The sequence below is a fragment of the Egretta garzetta genome, unplaced genomic scaffold (genome assembly GCF_000687185.1).
Source record: "Egretta garzetta isolate BGI_Z169 unplaced genomic scaffold, ASM68718v1 scaffold79, whole genome shotgun sequence".
NCBI classification, from domain to species: domain Eukaryota; kingdom Metazoa; phylum Chordata; class Aves; order Pelecaniformes; family Ardeidae; genus Egretta; species Egretta garzetta.
Genome location: NW_009260791.1, coordinates 3911803 through 3933864, shown reverse-complemented (window position 1 = coordinate 3933864; position 22062 = coordinate 3911803). Strand labels below are relative to the sequence as shown.

The window sequence follows — 22062 nt, the reverse complement described above, 5'->3', positions numbered from 1 at the left end:
CGCTGTGTTTGGGTGCCAGCGCCTGGCCCAGCCCGGTGCCAGGACACCGCCGGGAGGACCTGGTGAACGTGAGGCGGCAGTGCGCCCTGGCGGCGGGAAGGGCCCTCGCGGGCCCCGAGCGCCCAGCCTGCCTGGGACCTGCTCCCAGGGCCGGGTTTGCTCTCCCTCAGTACAAGGGAGAGAGCAAAACACCGGAAGGAGGCCAGGGCAGGGGACACCGAAATGGTCGGGCGCTTCAGCACATGATGTACAAGGAGAGGCCGAAGCGTTTGTTCAGCTTGAAAAAAAAGACAAGCCGAGGGGGAATCTGCTGGTTTTAGCTACCTGGAGAAGGCTTTAGAAAAAAATGGAGCTAAACTCTACTCAGAGTGCAATAAGAAAAAAAACCCTACTCTGTAGCTTCCATTTCCTGCATCGCGGATTATTTCACTTCAGTTCTAATGCTAGCTTTCTAAATCCAAGTACCAAGCAAAACCTTTTTTCAGTTAGAAAAAGAAACTGAAAATCAAAACTAAAATTAAATTATTTTAACATCCTATTTACTGAATAAGAAGATGCAAAGCTCTGATCCCCAGGACATTGGTGAGGTTAAATGGTAGGAGACAATTTTCTTGCTCGCATCCCACTGTTTTCTTTCAGCCTATCCAGTGTAGAAGATCTTACTTGGACCTTTTTCCAGCTGCCTGTTTTTTTCTCTGTACCTGTCTTTTTTTTTTTCCTTTTCTAAACTCCTCTAACACTGCACCACTATCCAAAACAGTAAGGAAGAAAACCCTCTGTCTATGTAGTTTTAATTCTTCAGTAGAGTCACAGATCCATTTGTATCTAATACGTGCAGGTTTTTGTAGTTTAAGCTTTCATTATTTCCTATGCTTGACACAAACATGGTTTCATTGACGTGAACACTGCAAATCAGGGATCTTTCCCCTCTTTCTGTGTCTTCTCGTATTCAAATTTGAAGATAAGAATACAGCAAGGATACTTTCCTCCCTCCCCCCTCACTTATTGTTTCTTGCTTTCTCTTTTCACAGACTAAGAAACTGACGCAGAAGCTGATTGATATGAAACAACAAACACAAGAAGAGAAGAAGAAGCTGGTGAATGAACTTTTCTCTTTGTCATGAGAACAGTGGGGTCTTCTGAGTGGGCTGAAAAGTAGTTCTCATTTTAGTATGAGGAAGGAGCTAGGGCAGTTAACTGTTACAGGTTTCGATGCAAAAATATTGCATGAAGAAAGAACTTGGAAAAAAATGCTGGTGTGGGAGTTATCCCATGACTCTAGTATTATTTCAGATAGTAGTAGGAATATTTTATAACATCTGAAATTTATTTTTCATTTTTACTGAGCCGATAGTAGTAGGAATATTTTATAACATCTGAAATAGTATTAGGAACCAGCTGGGTAATGGTGAGGCAAGAGGCACAGCAAAAGCATTTTTCATTTTTACTGAGCTAAACAATAACTACTTTCAATTCTTTTATAGTTCTTCATTCATTACTGTTGAACCAAGAATTCTTAAAAAGAACTGAGAAAATTATTATTTGGTAATCTGGCTTCAATAAGAAACACAGAACTGTGCTCATCTGCTCTTTAAGACAGTTATGTCCCATCAAGCAGACTCCATAAAGGAACTTTCTCTCACCCTCAGATTATAAAGAGCAGAAAAGGCTATAGATGATCAATGTGGTGGGTCGACCTTGGCTGGACACCAGGTGCCCGCCAAGCTGCTCTATCACTCCCCCTCCTCAGCTGGACAGGGAAGAGAAAAAATATGGCAAAAGGCTCATGGGTCAAAATGAGAACAGGGAGAGATCACTTGGCGATTGCCATCATGGGCAAAACAGATGACTCGGGGAACTTGATTTAATTTATTACCAATCAAATCAGAGTAGGATAATGAGAAATAAAACTAAATCTTAATGCACCTTCTCCCCACCCCTCCCTTCTTCCTGGGTTTAACTTCACTCCTGATTTCTCCACCTCCTCCCCTCAGCAGCACAGGGGGGACGGGGAATGGGGGTTGGGGTCAGTTCATCACACGCTGTCTCTGCTGCTCCTCAGGGGCAGGACTCCTCACACTATTTCCCTGCTCCAGCGTGGGGGTCCCTCCCACAGGTGACAGTTCTCCACAAACTTCTCCAATGTGAGCCCTTCCCACAGGGTGCAGTTCTTCACAAAGTGCTCCAGCGTGGGTCTCTTCCACAGGGTGCAGTCCTTCAGGAATATGGACGCTGCTTTAAACTTACTATTTATTTCTGGACTTCTTATTTCACTGGAGGGTAGCTTCTGCTGAGTTTGCAGCATTTCTTCTAAAGATGAATTCCTTGGGTTTTTTAAAACACTGCAGCTCAGTATAATTTCAGACATTCAGTTCTGTGTGCTCTGCATTTTATGTTATGATCTTTGATGGTTGTTTTCTCTCATTTTGCTTTCTTATCGAGAATTTCTGATTTGCAGGCAGACTACTATGCCCAACAAATAAAAGAACTGGAGGAGGAATTTCAGAAAAAAGTTGAGGAAATTGGCCAAATTCAATTAGAACTGATATTAATAAAGGAGTTCCACAGGGAGAAAGCAGCTATGGAGAAAGAGCTGGAAGATGTAAGTTTGTCATAAATAATGCCTTTGCGATATTTATTTTTAAAAAGTAACTTGTCTATCTTCATGGCAGCATAGAATTTGGGAGTGGAGGAGAACAAACATGGCTGATCTACTGGATTGTTTTCTTTACATTTTACAGAGAGTGAGGAAAAGCACTAGTTGATAAAATGCAAGTTCTGTAGCCAGAACTCACTTCTGTAATGGTCCAGTGCTGTAGAGTTGGTTTTGGTTTTTTACACAGTAACATGGAATTGTGCAAACATATACGTGGATGGGCTAGAGCATCTAGTACACACTTTGGGATATGTATGGAGGAGCTAGCAACTGACTAGAAGCAGTGTAAGTCTGACTGATGTCTCGCTAGTCAGCTCAATTAGGATGCGAATGCTAGTATTGCATCATTTTTTCAACCACATAAGCCATCTAGAGTATAAAACTAGGGACTGTCACTAAGCACTTAATGCAGCACATGACCTCATCAGAGATGCTTTGGAGCTATAATGCAAATATTAAATAGAGTTGGCTGTAAAACATTCCAGTCTGGGATAAAAAAGTATCCCACCTGACTGATGACATGAAAAAAGTGCTTCGAGCAATTCAAGTGCCTTGCTGACTCAGTTCTGCTGTAATTTTTTTCAACCACAAGAAGGGGCTTAAAAACAACACCAAATGCTTTCCACGGAGACAACAGCATTTGGATTATTAACGTAAAGGTGCTTTTAAGCTAAGATATCAAATGCAAGTTAGTCAGGCATTTTTCAAAGAATGCTTGAGGCGTGGACTCGGAATGATCTCGATGACTGAATGAGTAGACAAAGCAGATTTCTAAAATTGGGCATTAAACAGAGTGACAGGACATGTGCAAATGACTGTCAGTGATGTGAAAGTATGGGCACAGGTGAACTATGAAGGGGAAGCAAAGCAATAATATAAGTCAGAAGGTTAAGTGAATTTTATAGATAGCATAAAAATTTGATGAAGACTGTGGGTAGTGCCAGGAAAGACCACCAAATTCCTCTTTGAAGAGTACACCACACTTGTAGTTATATGGCTGAAATAAAACGCCATTATTAAAGAAATTTTACTTTTTCATCATAGTTAAAAGAGAGTATGGAGATTTCAGACAGGAGACATCAGGAAGTGGTTATGAGATTGGAGAGGAGGTTTCTTGAAGAAAAGGTAAAGACTGGTGGGCAGTTAAAGGGACTTTTATTAGAACAGAATTATTTCTCCCACTGACTACTTTGTTTATGTAGCTTCCACAGCTCTTTACTGAGCATTTTACAATTTCCCATGTCAATACAAGTATGGTGAATGAGTTGAATGCTAGGTGCAGCTTTCCAAGGAAAAACAGGATGCCGGAATCCCAGAAAGGCTGTATTCTCCACTTCCATCAGGTACTTCAGTGCCCTCAGGGTTCATTCTTTCTCTAGCAAGAAGTCAGGTGTGCTGAAAACTGTGGGTACAATTTTAGATTTGACATTGTTTCAAATTTTAGCTTCAGTGCCACAGGTCTCATCAAAATTTAAACAGGCTTTTTTCCCTTGCAGAAAAAAATGGAAGAAGATGTTGAGAAAAAGCAAATGATAATGGTGGAGACTGCCCAGCATGAGGCTGTTTTGTAAGAAACGCTTTTCCTGTTTTTTTACTTTACAAAACCATTTCAGCACTGTGTTTTAAATAAGTTTCCCATGTTACTACATGGGCTTTGAAGGGCAAAATCAGTGATGACTTAGCCTGTTTTTATATTTCAAATGTCAAGATGATGTCAGCATTTACATTTAAACTGTAAGACTCATGCTGGTTCCAGGGGAGAACTAGAGGCAATATTATCACAATGGTACCGCTGTTTTCTTCATTCTCCAAGTCCAGATGTAGGACTAGAAGCAAAGCTATGAAAACTTGGTACAGACCTGTAAGAATTTTACAGCTTAGCTCTGGAATTAGGACACTGAAGTATTGATTTTAATATTAAAAAAGTCAAGAAAGGTTGTGATTAAAGCTCTTGGGTTTTGTTTCCCTCTGTCCAGGCAGCTGAACAGCACTGGGAAAGAGATGTTCAAGGAGAATGTTAGTCTTCACAGTGCCTTTGCTTACCAGCTGAAAGAGACAATGGAACTGCAGAAAATCAAACAGAAGTTAGAAGAGGACAAAGCTCTTCTGTTACAGGAGAAGGTTTCTGCTCTGGTTTTAATTCTGTTTCATTCTCCTCTAGGAAGGGGTGCATCTGGATACAGATGTAAGTGTACTGAGACTGACCGCTCCCCGGTCAGACACCTCTGCAGTTACTGAATTCAGAGTTGTCTGAAGAGCTCTTATTCTATCTTAATTGTGGAGGAGAAAGAAGGAATGGTTTCCTATGTTAGCCCATTAAGAATAGGTCCCTCTGTAATGTATACTACATACAAAGCCTTTCTTATCTGGCTTCTCTTGTAAACAAAAACCTGATCACAGAGAATTATTCACTCTCCAATGTGAAGGTACCAACATATTTACTACGTTGTCAGTGTTGGGGGTTGAAAAAAAACACCTCCAGATTTAGTGCAAATGAAATAAAAGCCCACATAATTTCTTCCCATCTTTTAGGAAATCAATGAGTGTTCGATTCGAAAAAAGATCCTACAGATCAATCGCCAGAAAACACAGATTGGAGATCTGCAGCGTAAAGTGGAAAAGCTGGAGATGGCCTTACATCACATGACCCGACAATCTGTGAGAGAGACTCGGAAAACACAGCTGGTAGAAAACCAGGCAAGCATGGTGGAGATCAAGAAACTGCAGCAACTACTAGAAATGAAGGATCGGGAGATGAACCGAGTGAAGAAACTAGCCCGGAATATCTTAAATGAGAGGACCGAGGTGGAAAGGTTCTTCCTAGATGCTCTGGAACATGTGAAGCAGGAGATCATATCCAGTAGAAAGCACTATAAGAAGAAGGCTCAAATTGCCTATTACAGAAAAATGATGGAGGCATGTGCAGGGAAGGAAGAATTTCCCCAAATCAAAACATTCAAAAGCAACATAAATAGCACAAATAGTGTGTACAGAGACCTAGAGGAAGCAGAGAAATGCTACTGGTATTGAAACATCAAAAACTAGTGTCTTATCTTCCTAGCACACCTGAAAAAAACCCTTTGCCTGATAATATTGTCTAGATTTTAAATGCTTGTGGAGACTTTTGTAGGGAGAGTAACTGTATGAGGTGTGATATCCTATCCATTAGTAATGACTTTGTGGGCACCTAATTTCAACTAGGCTACCGCTTTTTGGTCATTATTTCTATGGATTAAAGACAAGCTCGAAAGCATATTCTGCCATGTGCTGTGGAATTTGATATAGACCTTCCAGTATAGAACTGCTTCTGCCATTTCCTTTTAATAATTATCCTTGCTTCTCTGATATTTTTGGTTTTATAGGCACTGCTCTTCTGGCATTGGTCTTTTGCTTTTTACTCGCTCCAGTGAGCTAACAACACTGAAGCCTAAAAATTACAATTAAGATGGCAACAGCTGTTTACTGTGTTGCTGATCACTTTAACAGAAACATCCAACAGATGGCAAATCCAGTCTTTTTTTCAACTGTTCTTCCAAACGTCAGAAGCCCCTGCTTTGCATTGTGCTTTCGAAGGTTGTTTTCCTCAAGCTTCATAGTAATCTAAAAATTATGCCATTAACATGAAATAGACACTGGCATATCAAAACCAAGATTCATGCAGTACCATACTGATTGGCAGGATTACATTTTTGTAGTGAATTAAACAAAATCTTGGGTTTCCAAGTGTGAATATCTCAGAATGTGTATTAGGATGCAGCTTAGTTTAAATTAGGGCTACATGCCGCAGTGGCCAGGATTACAGGTCTCCAACCTCCTGCTAGAAATGTGTGCCTACACACTGCAGCACTGTGCAGGCACTTGGATTTTAAGCTATCAAGTTAAGGTCCCCCATAGCTGAAGCCAGCATACATCCTTGGTGAGCGATCAAAATTACCCTACTCCCATATAAAATGTTTGCTTAGTATGCATTTGCTGTTGAATAGCTTGGCGACACAATCATTCAGAATGGTTTGTTCAGTTCAGGGGATCTTACCGCAAAAATAATACAGCATAATCACTCCATGAAAAATCAGAGGTGAAAGTAGTTACTGAGATCCAAGGAAGCTTCTCCTTGGAGCAACTGGGGGAGACTGGAACTGAGAATGAAAATCGGTTACATGTATTGACCCTTTATATATGAACAGGAGAAGCAAGGAAAGGACAATGCACTTGAAGCTAATACACGTTAGTACTCACCCGCCCCCTCCCAGTGTTTGTAACCATGACGTGTAACAGAAGTCATCAGGCTTGTTCTCCTTAGTTTACCGAGAGCCAAACATTCAGAAGTTGAAAAGACAGCTGTGTGCTCAGATTTATCTTTTCTATTTACATGCTATGAATAGCTGAACAAGAGCAATGCAGAGCTAGAATTTAAAACCTGTTTTACACATACAGAATTTGAAATTTTCTTCTAATGCATTGATCTTTTCTGTGTTTTTCAGGGAAAAAATCCAGTTTGAAAAAGTGGATATCAGTGAGTTGACATGGGAACAAAAAGAACGTGTTCTGCGACTGCTTTTTGCCAAAATGAATGGCACAAATCCATGGTAATAATCTGGTTCCTCAGCAGGTGAACACTGAACTTTCCCTGTTACAGGAGCTGGGCTGATAACTCCAGGTCAGGGAATTCCAAGAAACTCTGAATCTAAGCTAACATAAGGATCTAGCTAACTGTGTGGCTTGGTGTGAGGTACTTCAGCCTTTTGAAAAGCTGATTTAACCTTTTGAAAAAGTTTATATACTATGTACTAATTTTGGACATGCACCAGGCTGTACTGTTAGATCTTTGTGTGTAGTATCAAAAGAAAAGCAAGTGGAAGTAAATTTTGGTAGTGCTGAGGAAGACAGAAGTGAGGAGAATTAACTTTGCTCAGTACAGTGGGATTAATTTAGTTCAGTCATTAATAAATCCCTATCCATCTTTACCAACCAAGTAAATAACGTATATTGTGACAGTAGCACTCCCCACATATATTTCCTTTTAATAAGAGTGCTGTGAAGCAATCTGCCCAGTATTAAAAAGTACAAATACCCACAGCCAGATTATTAAAAGTGGACTTTTACTCTATGGCTCATTGCTGTCTGCGTAAGAAACTTGGGAGTATCACTTTAGAGGTACCTAAAATATGGCTTACACTGGAAATTCAAAATTCAAACACCATCAAATATATTATAAGCTGTGAATTGGGGCATAAGGGGCCCAAAGAGAAATCTAAAATGCTCTGATTTTTAATGTAGTTTGGGGAGATGTAATGCTTAGGGTGGAATATCAGCTTCTCTGTGTTAAAAGAGTATTTAATTTTTAAAAAAGTTTTACATTTTGTTAACAAAAGTTACATTAATGGAATTTTAGCAAATTTTATTAAGGTTATTGGAGTGGAAGTAAGAAATGTATAATTAAATGATTCATCCATCAGCTTTTATGGTTCCAATTTATGCATGAATCTAACTCCTTTTATCAATATTTGCCAACATATAAGAGCACACACAAAGCTGTAGAGCGTGAAACCTTGAGGAATGGAATACAAACGCTTCATTTTAAGTTGACTTACGATTAAACCCAGATTTTTAAGAAAATTCTTGTTTGTTTCTCCTCATTCCCTTTCAATTGTAATGATTTTGCCACAAAATACGGAATTCCACAGTGAACTGAACTAATGTTTGATTCATAGTGCTCATTTTGGGGAGCGAACTGCAGTACCTCAGGTGTCCTGGCACTTCTTGCCTGCTGTTCATTTTAGAAAACTAGTTTGGTGGGGGATTAGAAACCTGTCTGAGCATAAATCATCATTAGATGAGGATTACTTTGCTCTTGTGTCTTCCTCACAGGAAATGCACCAGAGTGTTGGCTACTTCAGCTCCAGCTCCTGACGATACTAAAGAAGAAAGCAGAATTGGGTAAGATACTAAATTCTACCACACTAACATCTCCTCAGTCCTGCTTATGGATGCAGTTCTCCCTCTGTCACCTCTCCCACTTTAGAATACTTTGGTCTGTCTGAAGATCAATATTAGCATGTCTATACACAAATAAGTGTATGTGTGATGAGAGGCATTTTTTGTTTATTTTGAAATTTCTGGTCATGTCGATCTTTTTGCAGCAGGCATTTAGACTCAGCTCTCATGAAAAAATATTGATCTCCTGCCCCCTTAAAGCCTCCTCTTATTGAAAAGCAGCTTTATTATTTTTGGAGGATTCTCTTGTGCAAGGTCATGACCATACAAGGAGATGCATTTTCAGCTAGCACAGTGAGTTTTGATTAAAAGGCGAAATGTAGTAAGCTGATGTTGCATTCCATATAGAATTGCTTAAGAGAGAAAGGACCAGGATGAAGATTCATATGCCTCGTTTTCAGATACAGACTCAGGTACAACTATATAGCTAATTATAACACTCCAAGGCAAACAATATCAACTTACCCTGGAGGAATAAGTAGGGAGGGGTTCTGGCATGCCATGATGTCAGACATGAGGCAGTGAAGCATAAAAAGCAAAATGGAATGCCCAGACATCAAATAACTAGATAAAGTTCATCATAAGCAGGAGCCCTGGGGGATTTATATGAGAAGGTAGGGGACACCTCCTTTGGAGAGGCAGACTGCCTCTTCCAGAAATGGGAATGGAAGTGAGCTGTAGCTTTTTTTTGTACAGACAGCAAAAAAAACCCCAGAAGTGGAAGTCACAGGGCCCAATTCTCAAAGGTAGATAAACTATTTTTGCATGATTTTTGGACTTAAGAGTATCAACAAGTTTTGAGAATCTAGACTGCAGTGCCTTCTAGGCAAGAAATAATTTTTAATAGGAGACAAAGGGTTGACTATAAAACCATATTTTAATATAGTCTAAAGAAATTTATTATGAGATACTTTATACTTAGATTATACTTTTGTATAATATAGAAAATATATTCTTTAGCTTACTTCTTTATAGTGAAATAAAAGGAGAATAAACAGGTGGGTGGAAAGGTGTAACAGCAGTGAGATGAGGCAGGTACATCATGATCAGTCAGCATTTGCAGCTTGATCTAAAAAGGCATTTCATGGACTAAAAAAGGCAGATACAATGTTTGCATTTCTGGTACAATTATTTAAAACCATCTGTTTAAAAAATGCTGTTGGAAATGCAGATAATCAGAAAAGATGTTTGCGCACAAGTGAAAAGCTTATCCAGGTGTCTAGGAGAGGTCTGGAGAAAGCTCAAGGATACTCCTGCAGTTCTCCAGGGAGCAGGTAAGCTTGATAAAGACTGCTTTTCTTACAGGAGAAGCTGGATTTTAGAATTTCTAAAGGAAAGATATAATGGGTTTTAATAGGACAACAGAAAAGTCAGAATAGCAATAGTGATTAGGAAGAAAATTAAGGTGCTTTAAAAGTGAATGACTATAGACAATATTAGAGACTAAATTAGTTTTCCTTTCCCAGGTGCATGAATGAATGCCAATGTCTTAATGGTGATTTACCTACAATATTTTACCTTTGCAGCGCAGAAAATACTTCTCCCAACCTAATATTCATTACACAGCAGGACGAATTACCAGATTCGTCATCTTCTGCAGCAGTCCTTCCACCTATTCAGATGTTAACCCCACAGGAGTAAGGCAGCTGCATGCTTTGCATGAGCAACAGCCACAGCAATTACTGACTCATCTGCACTTTTCATTTTGGAAGTTCTCTTGTGAGCAAAAGTACAAATTCTAAATCCCCTGTCTGCTGCACTGCTGCTTTGACTACACCTTTGAAATCTATCCGACATAGTTATTTTCCTCCTTCTTAAAGTAAAGATTTTATTCTTTCCCAAGCCAGGAGCTCAGATGACCCCATACAAAGCACTAGGGTTTGGAGTAGTGCTTAGAACTCTGTATGTATGTGTTGCTATAATTTGATGAAGATACATTTTCAGTTTGGAATAAAGTAATTTATGTGAAGCTGAAGAGGTTTTGTAATCAAGTGATGTGTATGTGGAAACAGAAACAAGGCATTACTTGAAATGCTGTATGGGGAAATCAGTCCTTGAAATACTGTAAAAGGATGGATATACATGGGTTACAGGAGTCACAGACCAGCCTCTGCAAAGAGGTGAATGAAGTCAACATCACACCTATATAGTGCCTTACCGACCAACAGTCACACTCTGCAGAAATGTATTAGCATGTTTTTAATTCGTAATCAAATTACACAGTGAGAATTTCCCTCTAGGGTGTAGCAGAGGAAAAAACCAAGATACAAACATAAGTGAATGCACAGCAATTGCACTAATACATAAATGTCAGTTACAAGGCATCTTTGCCAGAAGGCAGGATACAAAGTGTTCACATTCGGGTAGTTTAATTAGAACAAGTAACAGTTACAATCATTAGAATAGTAGTATTTGCCATGGGTGCTTGAATAAGTTCCCTCATGGCTGCATCCAGGAATAAAAATACAGGCTCTCAAGCTCCAAATGCAGAGATTTTTAAAAACTGGGTATACCAAGTCTTATCCTTCTCTAGTAATGGGACCTGCAGTCCCTAGAGAACGTGACTGTGTTTGAGCAAATGTTACAAGGAGTCAATCAATTAGCAAAAGAAATACAGCTACAGTCAGGAGAAGAAATCAACAGAACAGGCCTGGCTGCTTTGTGATTAAAAAACTGTGTTCTGTCTTCCCACTGACTCGTCTATTTACTATCTCTTCCACCCAGACCCACACAATGCTGTGACGCAAAGATACATACACACACTTATGTTTCTGCTTCCACAGTTTCATTACGCTACAGGACCTGTAGGCACGTGTCTGTTAGCACAGTACAAAGGCACCAAGCAACTTTCAGGTGTAACAGAATCAGCAGCAAGCTGGAGAACATGAGCCAATGTGCACAACAGGAACAGAAGTTCTCAAGCTGTCAGAGGCATGGTGAAGGTCACTGTACCACACAGGGATTTCCTTCATCCTCTGACAAGCAATGAAATACTCTTTCCTGAAAAAGGAAAGCTATTTCCCGAGTGTTTTGGAAACTGCTCAACAGATGAAAGACTGAAATTTTCAACTCCCAAAGTTGCTGTCTTCATTGTTTGTAAAGTCACTTCTATGAGACACCCAAGGTGTCCCAGTTATGTCACTCAAAAAAGTACTCATCTTTGAGTAAGGTGAACTCAAAATCTTAGGATGTAAGATAAAGAGGTAAAGAAAACTGCTACAAGATGTAGCCAGGAGTGAGTCAGTCACTAAGGCTAAAGATATTGAGGTGGAAACCAGAGTAATGTTCAAGTTCAGAGCATCTGGAAAGAAATACAAATTAAGGCCAAATCTCACTATCTGCCCTTTCAGTTAGATAAGGTTGTTTCCTCTGTGATAGGTTGTAGGAAAAAAAGAATGAGTTCAGCTAGCCAAAAAAGACTGACAGCAACAGAAAACCCAGACTGTGCGTTACATGAGCCTGCCTGATCTGCACAGAAACAGAGGTCCTTGAGAACATGGAGCTTTCTATTAATTCCCAAGGAAATTATGATAGTCAGGACAAAGCTGGAAAGTGCAGCATAGAAGGAGAAGGGCACCAGCCACAGCACCTGCAAAGGCTGATTTAGTTTCCCATAGTTGGCATAACCACAGCGGGCTTCGTAACAGTAGCATCTTCTTCTTTCCATTGAGAAATGATTGTTTTCAGCTGTGTGTAGAACTGCACTCCCTGGAGGAAAGGAGAGACACAAGGATCAGGTGTTTGGCCTTATAAATTCTTCAGGTCTAGTAGTGCATCAAACAGTTTCTACTTTATCTACAGAGGGTTGAGTTTTCCTCTGTGGGAACAATTCCCATCAGCCTGCTCCTTTTATCAGTTCCCCAAAGATTCTGGTTCTGTGAGAAAGCTTGCTTCTTAGGAATTGGCTATTGTAACATGCATTATGGTGGCTGTGATCACTGTCTGGTCTTCAGTTTCCTGGTTGAGACAGCTTCGAAGTCTCCTTACTAATGAGCTCTGATGACCATCTCCTCATTGCCATTCATCATGTGATGTATCACAATTCAACCCAACAGAGTACTCTGACTCAGGAAGTTACCTGCTTGCCGTAGAAATTGGTGTCTCCTCTGAAAGAAGCACGAGAGCCGGTGAAAGAGAACATGGGCAGAGGTACTGGGATCGGAACATTGACACCCACCTAAACCAAAGAAAAGCCGCCGTATTAATCACAGGAAGTAGTAGATTGCAGAGCACTTGCCAAAAGATGCTGCATTTTGTTGCCTTAAATCCAAGGCTGGGTACAGTTGGCTGAGCAGTCAGTGATCAGTCACTACAGCTGGGCGGCTACCCACTGGAAACAATGAGTACTGATAGCAACAATTTGAGCTTGAACATACCTGGCCCACATCTACTAAGTGAGAATATTTCCGAGCTGTGGCTCCATTGGTGGTGAAGATTGCAGTTCCATTTCCATAGGGGTTATTGTTCACCATCTCAATGGCATCATCCAAAGTATCTGCTTCCAGGACCACTAAGACGGGCCCAAAGATTTCCTCCTTGTAGCAAGTCATGTTTGGCTGCCAAGACAAACAGCAGAAAAAGCAGCTTGTATACAGGATATAATATAAATATCCTACTAAATAGGATATAACAAACACACATGCTGCTAATGCTCAGGATGTTCCTGGGATCACCCATCATACCGCATTGCCACAGGCCATCCTTCAGTCCTCCTTGCCTCTTCCCCATTTCCCATGCCCAGCCATCTACCCAGTCCACTACAGGGGGCACCAACTTTTCATCTCCAGAGCGCATCCTACTTTCACTGCCTGCCTAACCTCACGTGCAGGTCTGCTCTGACCGAGGCTGATTAAGACCGGGATTAATTCAGGATAGTTTGCTTCAGTTCTTGTTGACAAAGTGACTAGAACCTGCTATCCTTTCCAACTCAGCATCCAGGATTTATGTCCGATAATTAGCAACATCTGACAAATACAAAAACACCAGTTGGAGAGTACTTTAATCACTAATAGCTAATACAGCAAACTACAAAACATTCATTTGACCAGTTGCAAATTTTATGTGGATTACCATATTATTAACCACTCTATAAGAAAACTAAGAATCACAAAATCTCAGTGAAACTTTTACTTTTGAATACTTAACAATATTTATGATGCATCACAGGTAAGTGAAGTATCTTAAGATGTTTAATGAAAATAAGGCAAGAAAATTCTGAGATAGATGAAGCCTGAATTATAATAGCATAAAATCAATAAAATCCTAAGAATGCAAAGTACAATAGCAAAACTATCAAGATGGGTTTGCTACCAAAAGGCTCACGAGGAACTGAATACTTAAGTATTAAGGAAATCATAACAGCTAATTGCATAAATGTAAAAGAAGGATTTTAGGTATGAAAACTCACATGGATGTGCACCTGGTAAAGAATATTCCCCTGCAGTAGTGTCCACCTGCTGCACACTATGCATTATATTGAGAGGCTGACTCAACAAAGTTGTGAATACCTTATCCTGTATTATTCTTGGACATTTAGTTCAACACAGTACAAACTGCCCATATCTTCTTTTAACTGGCTGCAATCCATTCAAGTTAAGATCATTAACCCCATTCAGAGTACGCTGCTACTCCAAGTTCTTTTATCACCTCAACAGCAGCATTACAATGAGCACTTCACTGGAATCGTGCAAGGGAAGGCTGAGCCACTTACAGGGTTTCCACCTGGTGATTACTGATTACTGACTGGTTTGGGTAACCCATTTTTCAGTTGACCCTGCAACATACAGTACCAAGCACTGGTTTCGGTCATCTTACCTTGACATTGGCAAGGATCGTTGGCCCAACAAAATTGCCATTTTCATAGCCCTTCACTTTGATATTACGTCCATCCAGAAGAAGGCTGGCACCTTCTTTTACTCCTTTCTCAATCAGATGGCAAACCCGTTCCTTAGCTTGGGGACTGATCAGAGGCCCTAGATCTGCTCCAGGCTGGTCTCCTGCGAAGAGGCAGAGACACCAAGTTTTTAACCCTGACAGCTTCCTCTTCACAGGCATCATGGACATAATTACACTGGCAGGAAAAATCTGAAAATCCTGATGTTTCTGAGACACAGAACATTAATGAACAGGAATAATAGCCTGCAACTCTCATAATCAACAAATAAGAGAATTCATAAGCATAAGCATTATTTTAGATCACCGGGAAGCCAAAATTCAACAACAGATTCTTCTCAGAAAGGAAACTTTTCCCCTTTGCAGGACTTTATTGAACAAAAGATGATTCTCCTAGAATTAATAACAGTCTAGTTTTTCTAAAGTACTTGTTTCCATTTTTCCTTTTTATTGCATGCTTATTACAAATTGGAAGGATCTCTACATGAGGTTGCTATAAAAATGGTAGGTTTGAGTTAAACATAGGACATAACCTGAAAGTTCCAGTTAAAACAGGACCAAACCTGTAAACCTTGCATCACAGTCATACTGCCAAGCCTTCCTACGTATTCCTAACTCTAAGTCTAGGGCTGTGTTTCCCAATCCAAACAATCTGCTAGCTCCTACCCCTACACATCAAATCTATAGTGCCAATAGCTCCAAGGGACACGCTGTAGCATGGCAGATACACCAACCTAAAAAGCTACACTTCTACAGAAGTGAAGTACCTCATAAGAAATTATCACAGTCTGTACCTGCATTTACACGTAGATTTTTGGCTCTGTCCACGAGCTCTGGCAGCCATTTCTGAGCTTCTCCCACTAGAATTGCTGTAGACAGGGCCATGCAGCGTTGCCCAGCTGCTCCAAAAGCAGCTCCAACCAGCTGGTTCAAGGTGTTCTCTTTATTGGCATCAGGCATCACCACACCATGGTTCTTGGCTCCCTGAAATACAACACATACATGGTCTCCCATTATTAACCACCCCAGCCCACTTCTTCTCTAGCTCTCTGGCAATATCTTTATACAGTAGCTATGACTCTGCTACCAACAGGCTGGCAAGAAGGGCAGCCTCATCACTTAACTACCAGTAGCAAAGTCAGCTTCTGCTGCTGAGTGGTGTGGTCTCTCTTAACATTCACAGGAGACAGAGGCAGTCTATGTGCTGAAGCGTGCTCCATTCAGAGGCATTACCATGTTGGCCTGGACTCTCTTGCCATTCCGGGATCCTCTCTCATAGATGTACTCGCCAGCCTGATTAGATCCCACAAAGCTGATTGCTCTGATATCCGGATGGTCACAAATGAAATTCACAGCTTCAAATAGGAAATAATACATTTTAACTGTGGTGCACAAATGCTTCCCTCTGTTCCCATCCCCACAGTGCTAAATCCGCGTATCTTTCTTCCTATCAAAATTCTTGCCTCTGCATTTCCTACATCTGAGTTCCCCCACTGCCTGTCTGTGCATCTCTCCACTAATTTCTCAGCATGTGGGCTCCTGCCCCTCTCCTCGTACACCTGGCTCTCTGCCATCTCTTCACGCTTTGGGCATCTCCCAAGGTGCCTGAGCGATGCCAAAGCAAAGTTACTGTTGTCTATTTGTATCCTTGTGTTCTGAAGCTACTTGTGTGCTGTAAAAAAAAGTCATGTTAGGAGCTAGAATACTGGCATCCACTCCATATTCAGTGAGGCATTTTATTCTTGTTTAGGCTTCCTTGGGAAGCCAAGATGATTTATCTACTTATTTCAGTTGCAGCTTAGGTTTCTAAATAGAATTTTAACATTTACATGCCTTGGGAACTCTGACCGCAGCCTCCAAAATCCTGAAAGATTTGGGGCAAGATGGCAGAGAATCTCCCTACCACCTCCCTTCACCTCCATCAAGAGGGCTGAAGCATCTGTCCAAACCTATCTAACAGCAGCAGTATCAGACTCTCCAAATGGTACCTCCACTGCACATACACCACAACACTTACACACTCCAACCATCTCCCAAGAAGGGCTATTATTACCTTCGTGTTGTCCATGGATGATATTCAGGGTTCCATCAGGGGCACCAGCATCCTGAAACAGCTTGGCAAGGAACATGAGTGCTCCTGGTACACGCTCAGATGGTTTCATCAAGAAGGTGTTTCCACAAACCATAGCCATGGGGAACATCCAAAGAGGAATCATGGCTGGGAAATTGAACGGTGCAATTCCAGCGCACACACCCAGAGGCAGACGGTAGGTGTAAGTGTCCATGTCTTTAGTGATGGAGGGCATGGTCTCTCCCAGTATGAGGGATGTCACACTGCAAGCATGTTCAACCACCTCTGCAGCAGAAAGGGCAATATGCCACTGGATGATCTGTTAACAATTAGTCCCCAAACTCCCTTCTCACCACTGCCTGGTCCCAAGTCTTTCTTCCAGCCTCTTTTCCCACAACTTAAAACTCATTGTGCTCCAGAAAATACCTTTGTTCTGCCAAGCACTGTGAGTGGATTCTCTCTTGAGTGCATTATACATCATTGTGACAGGAGCACAGACACACCAGCCCCAGTAAAAGAAGCACAGGCATAGTATTATTGTACCAGCTGGGGCTCAACCTTAGACCTCTGAGCACAAGCAAGAAGTTCTTATCCCTTTGCAGCGATTTGTAGTCACTCCTAGGAAAAGGAAGGATCTAATGACTCGGAAGTGATTTAAAGAAACTCTATCTAAGGGAACTTTTCAGGTTAGAGCTGCAATTGACCTTTTTCTTTCCATAGAAGGCTATGAAGGAAGCTATGTGTACAGATTCCCAGAGCAATCAGTTGCTCAGGAGACTGCCTCCCTTCCCTATGGGTTCTGAAATCCCCTTTTTTAAGAGGAGGAGCCAGCATCTTACGGAGGCCTCGGAACACATCTCCCTCAGCATCAGCCAGGGTCTTCCCTTGCTCAAAGGTGATGAGTTTTGAAATTTCTTTCTGCAATTGGAAAACAGAAAGTTTATGATAATTAGAAAAGTGTCTGCCCATGAAATAGGGTGCAGGGATAAGACAGTTTAACAGAGAGCTGAGCATCACAATGAACAGACTGAGCAGAACCTGGAAAAGCCCACACTGACTGATTTGCTCCTTGTAGACAAGAAGCCAATAAGCCACCTGGGTGACATTTTAGAAGAAGCAATGGTGGGCTGGCTTGTACTCTACAGCTTTCAGGTGTCACACCACTGACACACCAAAAAAGCAATCGGGGAAATGCAAACACATAGTAACATACTTCTCCCACTTCTCTTTATCAACTGGCACATTCTCCATCAAGGCTGAAAGTTCCTCTTGTGGTCGTTTGGTAAAGGGACAAATGCAGAATAATATTCCCTAAGAAGTACCGCCTCTCTGTCCCCGTTTGATGGAGAGTGCTTTGCTACACCTCTCAACAACAGTGTCTCAGTTGGATGCTCAATCATGGCAACAATGCCTCATCAAGAACTCTGTAAACCCTGAGACTCTCAATTTAATTCCTAAAGTCAACTGCAACACAGTCAGCAACAGCCATCACACACAGCTGTGGTGTCTCACCAGATTGTCTTTGATGAGCTGTTGATAACGCAGGAAGATTTGCTGGCGACTCAGAACGGATGTTTCTGACCAGTTCCAAAACGCCTTTTTGCAAGAAGCCACAGCTGCCTCCATCTCACTGGCTGTAGCTTTTGGTACACGGGCAACCACTTCATTTGTGGCCTGAAGGAAAAACCAAACTCCATCAAAACTCAACTTCCTCCATCTGTACCTGCCAACCATTCAACGGTCCTTTCACACCACACACCTATTATCCCTGTTCTACAAGGATCTGTACTTCTAAGGGGAGAGCACAAAAGCGACTCCTTCCCTGGTGCACAAAAAAGGCCTGGGCTAAAACTGGAATAGTTCTGAAAATCTGTACTCCACATATCTCAAATTAGGCACCCAGAAAGCTGCAAATGCGGCGCCAATTTCCAAGTTGGAGTTGAAGTGACTTGCCTATCTTGAAGCTTCTAGAGAGTACAAGGCAAAGGTTTCTGTGGACTGTGGTCTTTTCCTTCGGCATCATCTTGGCTCACCTGCTGTCCCTCTTGTGCATTAAATGAGACAAGGTTCCTTTGGAACAAGCAGTACATGACTGTGCAGTTGGCACTGATGTTAGTTTACCTAGACCACTAGGCCAAAGTACAATTTTTACAAGCAACCTTGGTTCTACAGTATTTTAACTTTAAAAGCTTGTCTTTGCCAGTTTAATGTCCTTCTAATGCACTCTTAAAAAATAAATCTGCTTTGACATGACAAAAACATCAGGTACATCGCTAAGAGAGAAACTATGCAAAACAAGAGAAAGAAAATTAAACAAGAATATTGGTCACCACATAGAGACCAAATGAGCTTCATGAACATGGCTCGCTGCTCTGATCGCTTCCACAAAGCAAACTGAAATAGGGCTTTACAGAGAAAAGTTTTAGAAATTGCTGTCCAAATGCTTACTAGGGGGGTCAGAAGGGTCAGAATTCTGAGTGCAACCTCATTTCCGTTTGTCTTTGGTGGAGGATTCTGACAACTACAAGTGCTACTAATCTAAGACTATTTTGCACTGTATAGGATCCAACCTCTAAACTCACTGTGAATATTGTGGCTCGCAGACAGAAGCTCTCTGAAAGGAGAGGAGCTTCAGCTGCCAGGACTTTTTACCTCAGTCTGAGAGTGAAATCAGTCTCTATCAGGACTTCACATTCAGCTGGCATCAAATCACACCCGGCTGATTTCACATACAGGGTGAAAGAAATGCTTCAGGAATTAGACATACTAATCACAGAGCCTTTCTATGAACAAACAAAATGTAAGCAGAGTTTAAGCTTCCTTTCCGGAGATCAGTTTTACTACCCAGGGGAGATAAAGGAGGTCATCACTTTCCTCAGACTGACATTTCACGCAATTACATGGTGCTAAATCCATCTTAAGCTCCAAGTCTAAACCTTTCTCAAGGAATATATGTACTTTCCCCTTTTGCCAGATTCTTGGAGAGAGGCACAGACCCTCATTGCACTGTGATCGCTGAGGCCATTTCACTTACCGGGTTGTGGATATCAATCCATTCAGTAGTTTTGGACTCAACAAACTTCCCATCAATGAAGAGTTTGGTTGTTGGCTGTGGAGGACAAAACACTGGGCAGTGAGTGACCTTTGTCTCAAGGTGCCTAAATACCAGTGTGCCTTATTACATGAAAGCCTTTGTAATTTACCATTATGCTGCCCAGCAAAGAGTCTAGATCCAGTATTTACAGCAAGACCCAGCTAACTGCTTAGGCTGAAATTTTTCATGCTCTCTGCCTCGTTTTTCTCTCACTTTACACCAAAATGGCCAAAACTGTTTTTAAAAGCAGTTATAGAAAAAATACATTGCTATGCTTACATTCAGAACTATTTCAATCTACCTAGTCACCCAGTGTTTACTAAGTTAGAAAACAGAAAAACCACAATTCGTAAATGTCCAGAAGAAACAGTTAATAATTCACCTTGTGAGAATTCCCACTGCACTATGCGTTTCCTTCCCATCAAGCCACTAAGTAGGTTCATCTCTCCAGCTCATAGCTACAGGCATAAAATTGAACTTTGCCCACTCCCCACTCGGTCCTGCAACTACGAGCAAGGAACCTGCGTCTGCTGAGTTCATAGTGACCTGTCGGGCAGCACAGAAAACAGAACTTTCCAACTCAGATGCAGAGGAGATAAAAGGGAAGTTTGGAATAAGGAATTCAGGTAAGTGTAGGACAGAAGGAAAAGCAGAGGTAGAAGCTGTAACTAGCACTGGATAGGCAGCAAAGCTGCATCATGCAGGAAAATAGATTGGGACTATATAAATTAAGAAATTAGGAACTGGGAGTTGATATTGGGAGGTAAGGAGAGAACTATGAAAAAGCAGGTTCATCATGCCACAGAACAGTGGCTGGAGAACAGATAAGAGGAAAAGGAAATGGATCTGCTGTGTGAACAACAGAAATGGGACACATCAACAGAACTGGGGTATAAACCCAAGTATATCAGGGAACTCTGTGAAGAAATTAGGGTGTGGAATTACGAGAGGGAGATGAGGATTGGGATGCTATCCAAGGTGTAACGAAGGGGAAAGAGATCAGAGGAAGAATCAGGAATATGAACGGTGTTGGCTGGACAAGTAATGACAGTGAAAAGTGGATGAGAGTGAAAAAAGCGAACAGCAATCAGAGCTGGGACAAGCTGAGAAAGCTTGGAGATGAGAAAGCTAGGGTGAGAGGTGCAAAATAAGACTCTTAATGGATAAGCAAGACCTAGTGATTTGGGAGGTACCACCAGGAGTGAATCAAAAATAAAATGTTGCAGATGATTACATAGCTGGAATTACACTTGAGAAAGAGAGGAAAAAGACTGTGCCTACAAAACCACAATCCCCTATAGAACCTGGAAGGAAGCACAGGAAATTAGAGTTCCTTGACTGAGTTTCCTGACTGTCGGAAAAGGTCTTCTAGTGCTGGTCTAAAGAATGACAAACTCCTACTGCTATCAGTCGCTCCATTAGCCTAAGTGCCACGTATCTACAGCTGACCTACAAGCTCCAGTGCTTTATGACCCACGTGGACTTCAGTGCAATGGAATTTGAGTTTTTCTCAAACTGCTTAAAAGGGATATCTAGAAAATTGCACACAGAAGAAAAAATATTTTAAGCAAGCCAGGCAATGCTTGACTGATTGTGGTTTTTCCATAAGATCATAACCTTTTTTCTGTAGAGAATAAGCCTGCTGTGGGAACAAGAACTGCAGTAAAGCAGACTATCTGGAGAATCATGATTTGGCTGTTCAGAACTTGGAGAGTGTACAGCCATGGATACCAGAAAAAAAAAGGCACTATAACAGTTAAAAGTTGTTCGATACTGCCCAAAGGAAATAAGATCCTCTCTCTGCCATAAATAGGCAGTATGAGGCCAGTCCACACAGCTTGAAACAATCTTTTTTCATGCGTTCTCATCAGTCGTATATTCGATATGCATTTTTGCTGATCTTATTGAAGAGATATGACATGTGGTAAAAGAAATCTGAAAACTGGGGGGGGAAATATGGCTGGTGAATATGTAGCACAACACGTGCTACTTAAGGAACACGGAGAAAACCGACCAGGACACGATTAACCGAACTACCTTAGGTGCACCTGCTGAGCCAGGCCGGGCTGGCTACCAGCGGGACCGTGGGGCGATTCCCCGAGCGGAGGGAGCTGCCCAAGCCGGAGCTTCTTGGCTCCCGCGTCAAGCAAATTTGACATTGAGGTTTTGGGTTTTTGTTTCCTTTTCCCCCTCCTGTTGAGCACGGGGCCCCGCCGTGCCCTCTGCACGGGCCGTCCCGAATGTTTGTTCCAGAAATACCAACCGGGAGCCCCGGGGAGGGGAGCTGCGGTGACAGAAACGGCCTTACGCGAGGCGACCCGAGGGAAGCATTCGGAGTTTTCCCGCGCCCTCCCC

At 41.6% G+C, this 22062-nt stretch overlaps 3 protein-coding genes across 6 annotated transcripts in view; 2 read left to right on the top strand and 1 right to left on the bottom strand.

Annotated features, from left to right (window-relative positions):
* The first annotated feature begins 6 nt into the window (after positions 1–6).
* Positions 7–10622, top strand: BBOF1 (basal body orientation factor 1). Of its 4 annotated transcripts, none has more exons than XM_035901940.1 (9): positions 7–595; positions 1032–1097; positions 2459–2602; positions 4153–4223; positions 4633–4777; positions 5189–5679; positions 7138–7242; positions 8525–8593; positions 10177–10622. In XM_035901940.1, the coding sequence occupies exons 1-9, from the start codon at positions 593–595 to the stop codon at positions 10289–10291; spliced, it is 1209 nt and encodes a 402-aa protein (XP_035757833.1). In that variant the 5' UTR covers positions 7–592; the 3' UTR covers positions 10292–10622. The 4 variants fall into 4 exon arrangements, 3 of the variants coding, with proteins under 3 accessions (XP_035757833.1, XP_035757832.1, XP_035757834.1); XM_035901939.1 differs by having other exon boundaries at positions 10117–10622; XR_004842981.1 differs by lacking the exon at positions 10177–10622 and having other exon boundaries at positions 7138–7313; positions 8525–8568.
* A 99-nt stretch (positions 10623–10721) lies between these two features.
* ALDH6A1 (aldehyde dehydrogenase 6 family member A1) lies at positions 10722–21912 on the bottom strand. Its single transcript, XM_009646674.2, has 10 exons — positions 19648–21912; positions 18126–18287; positions 17453–17531; positions 16596–16898; positions 15776–15897; positions 15337–15526; positions 14465–14646; positions 13027–13206; positions 12729–12827; positions 10722–12358 (listed from the first exon to the last, which is right to left on the bottom strand). Exons 2-10 carry the CDS (start codon positions 18237–18239, stop codon positions 12254–12256), a joined length of 1374 nt encoding a protein of 457 aa, XP_009644969.1. The 5' UTR covers positions 18240–18287; positions 19648–21912; the 3' UTR covers positions 10722–12253.
* The window catches only part of LIN52 (lin-52 DREAM MuvB core complex component), a 46373-nt gene continuing 45037 nt past the window's right edge, over positions 20727–22062 (top strand). The window contains exon 1 of the mRNA XM_009646609.2: positions 20727–20840. Coding sequence (XP_009644904.1) covers positions 20727–20840 — 114 coding nt within the window. The remainder of the gene's footprint in view (positions 20841–22062) is intronic.

What these genes read in the sequence shown, in the direction of transcription:
- BBOF1 (XM_035901939.1), top strand. An exon ending in AAGAAGAGAAGAAGAAGCTG is followed by an intron (nt 1,098 to 2,458) that starts GTGAATGAACTT and finishes TCTGATTTGCAG; the next exon opens with GCAGACTACTATGCCCAACA. An exon ending in GCCCAGCATGAGGCTGTTTT is followed by an intron (nt 4,224 to 4,632) that starts GTAAGAAACGCT and finishes CCCTCTGTCCAG; the next exon opens with GCAGCTGAACAGCACTGGGA.
- ALDH6A1 (XM_009646674.2), bottom strand. Translation starts at nt 18,239, where the DNA reads ATGGAGGCAGCTGTGGCTTCTTGCAAAAAGGCGTTTTGGAACTGGTCA. An exon ending in AGATGTGTTCCGAGGCCTCC is followed by an intron (nt 16,899 to 17,452) that starts GTAAGATGCTGG and finishes TTTCTGCTGCAG; the next exon opens with AGGTGGTTGAACATGCTTGC. An exon ending in CGATCCTTGCCAATGTCAAG is followed by an intron (nt 13,207 to 14,464) that starts GTAAGATGACCG and finishes TTGTCTTGGCAG; the next exon opens with CCAAACATGACTTGCTACAA.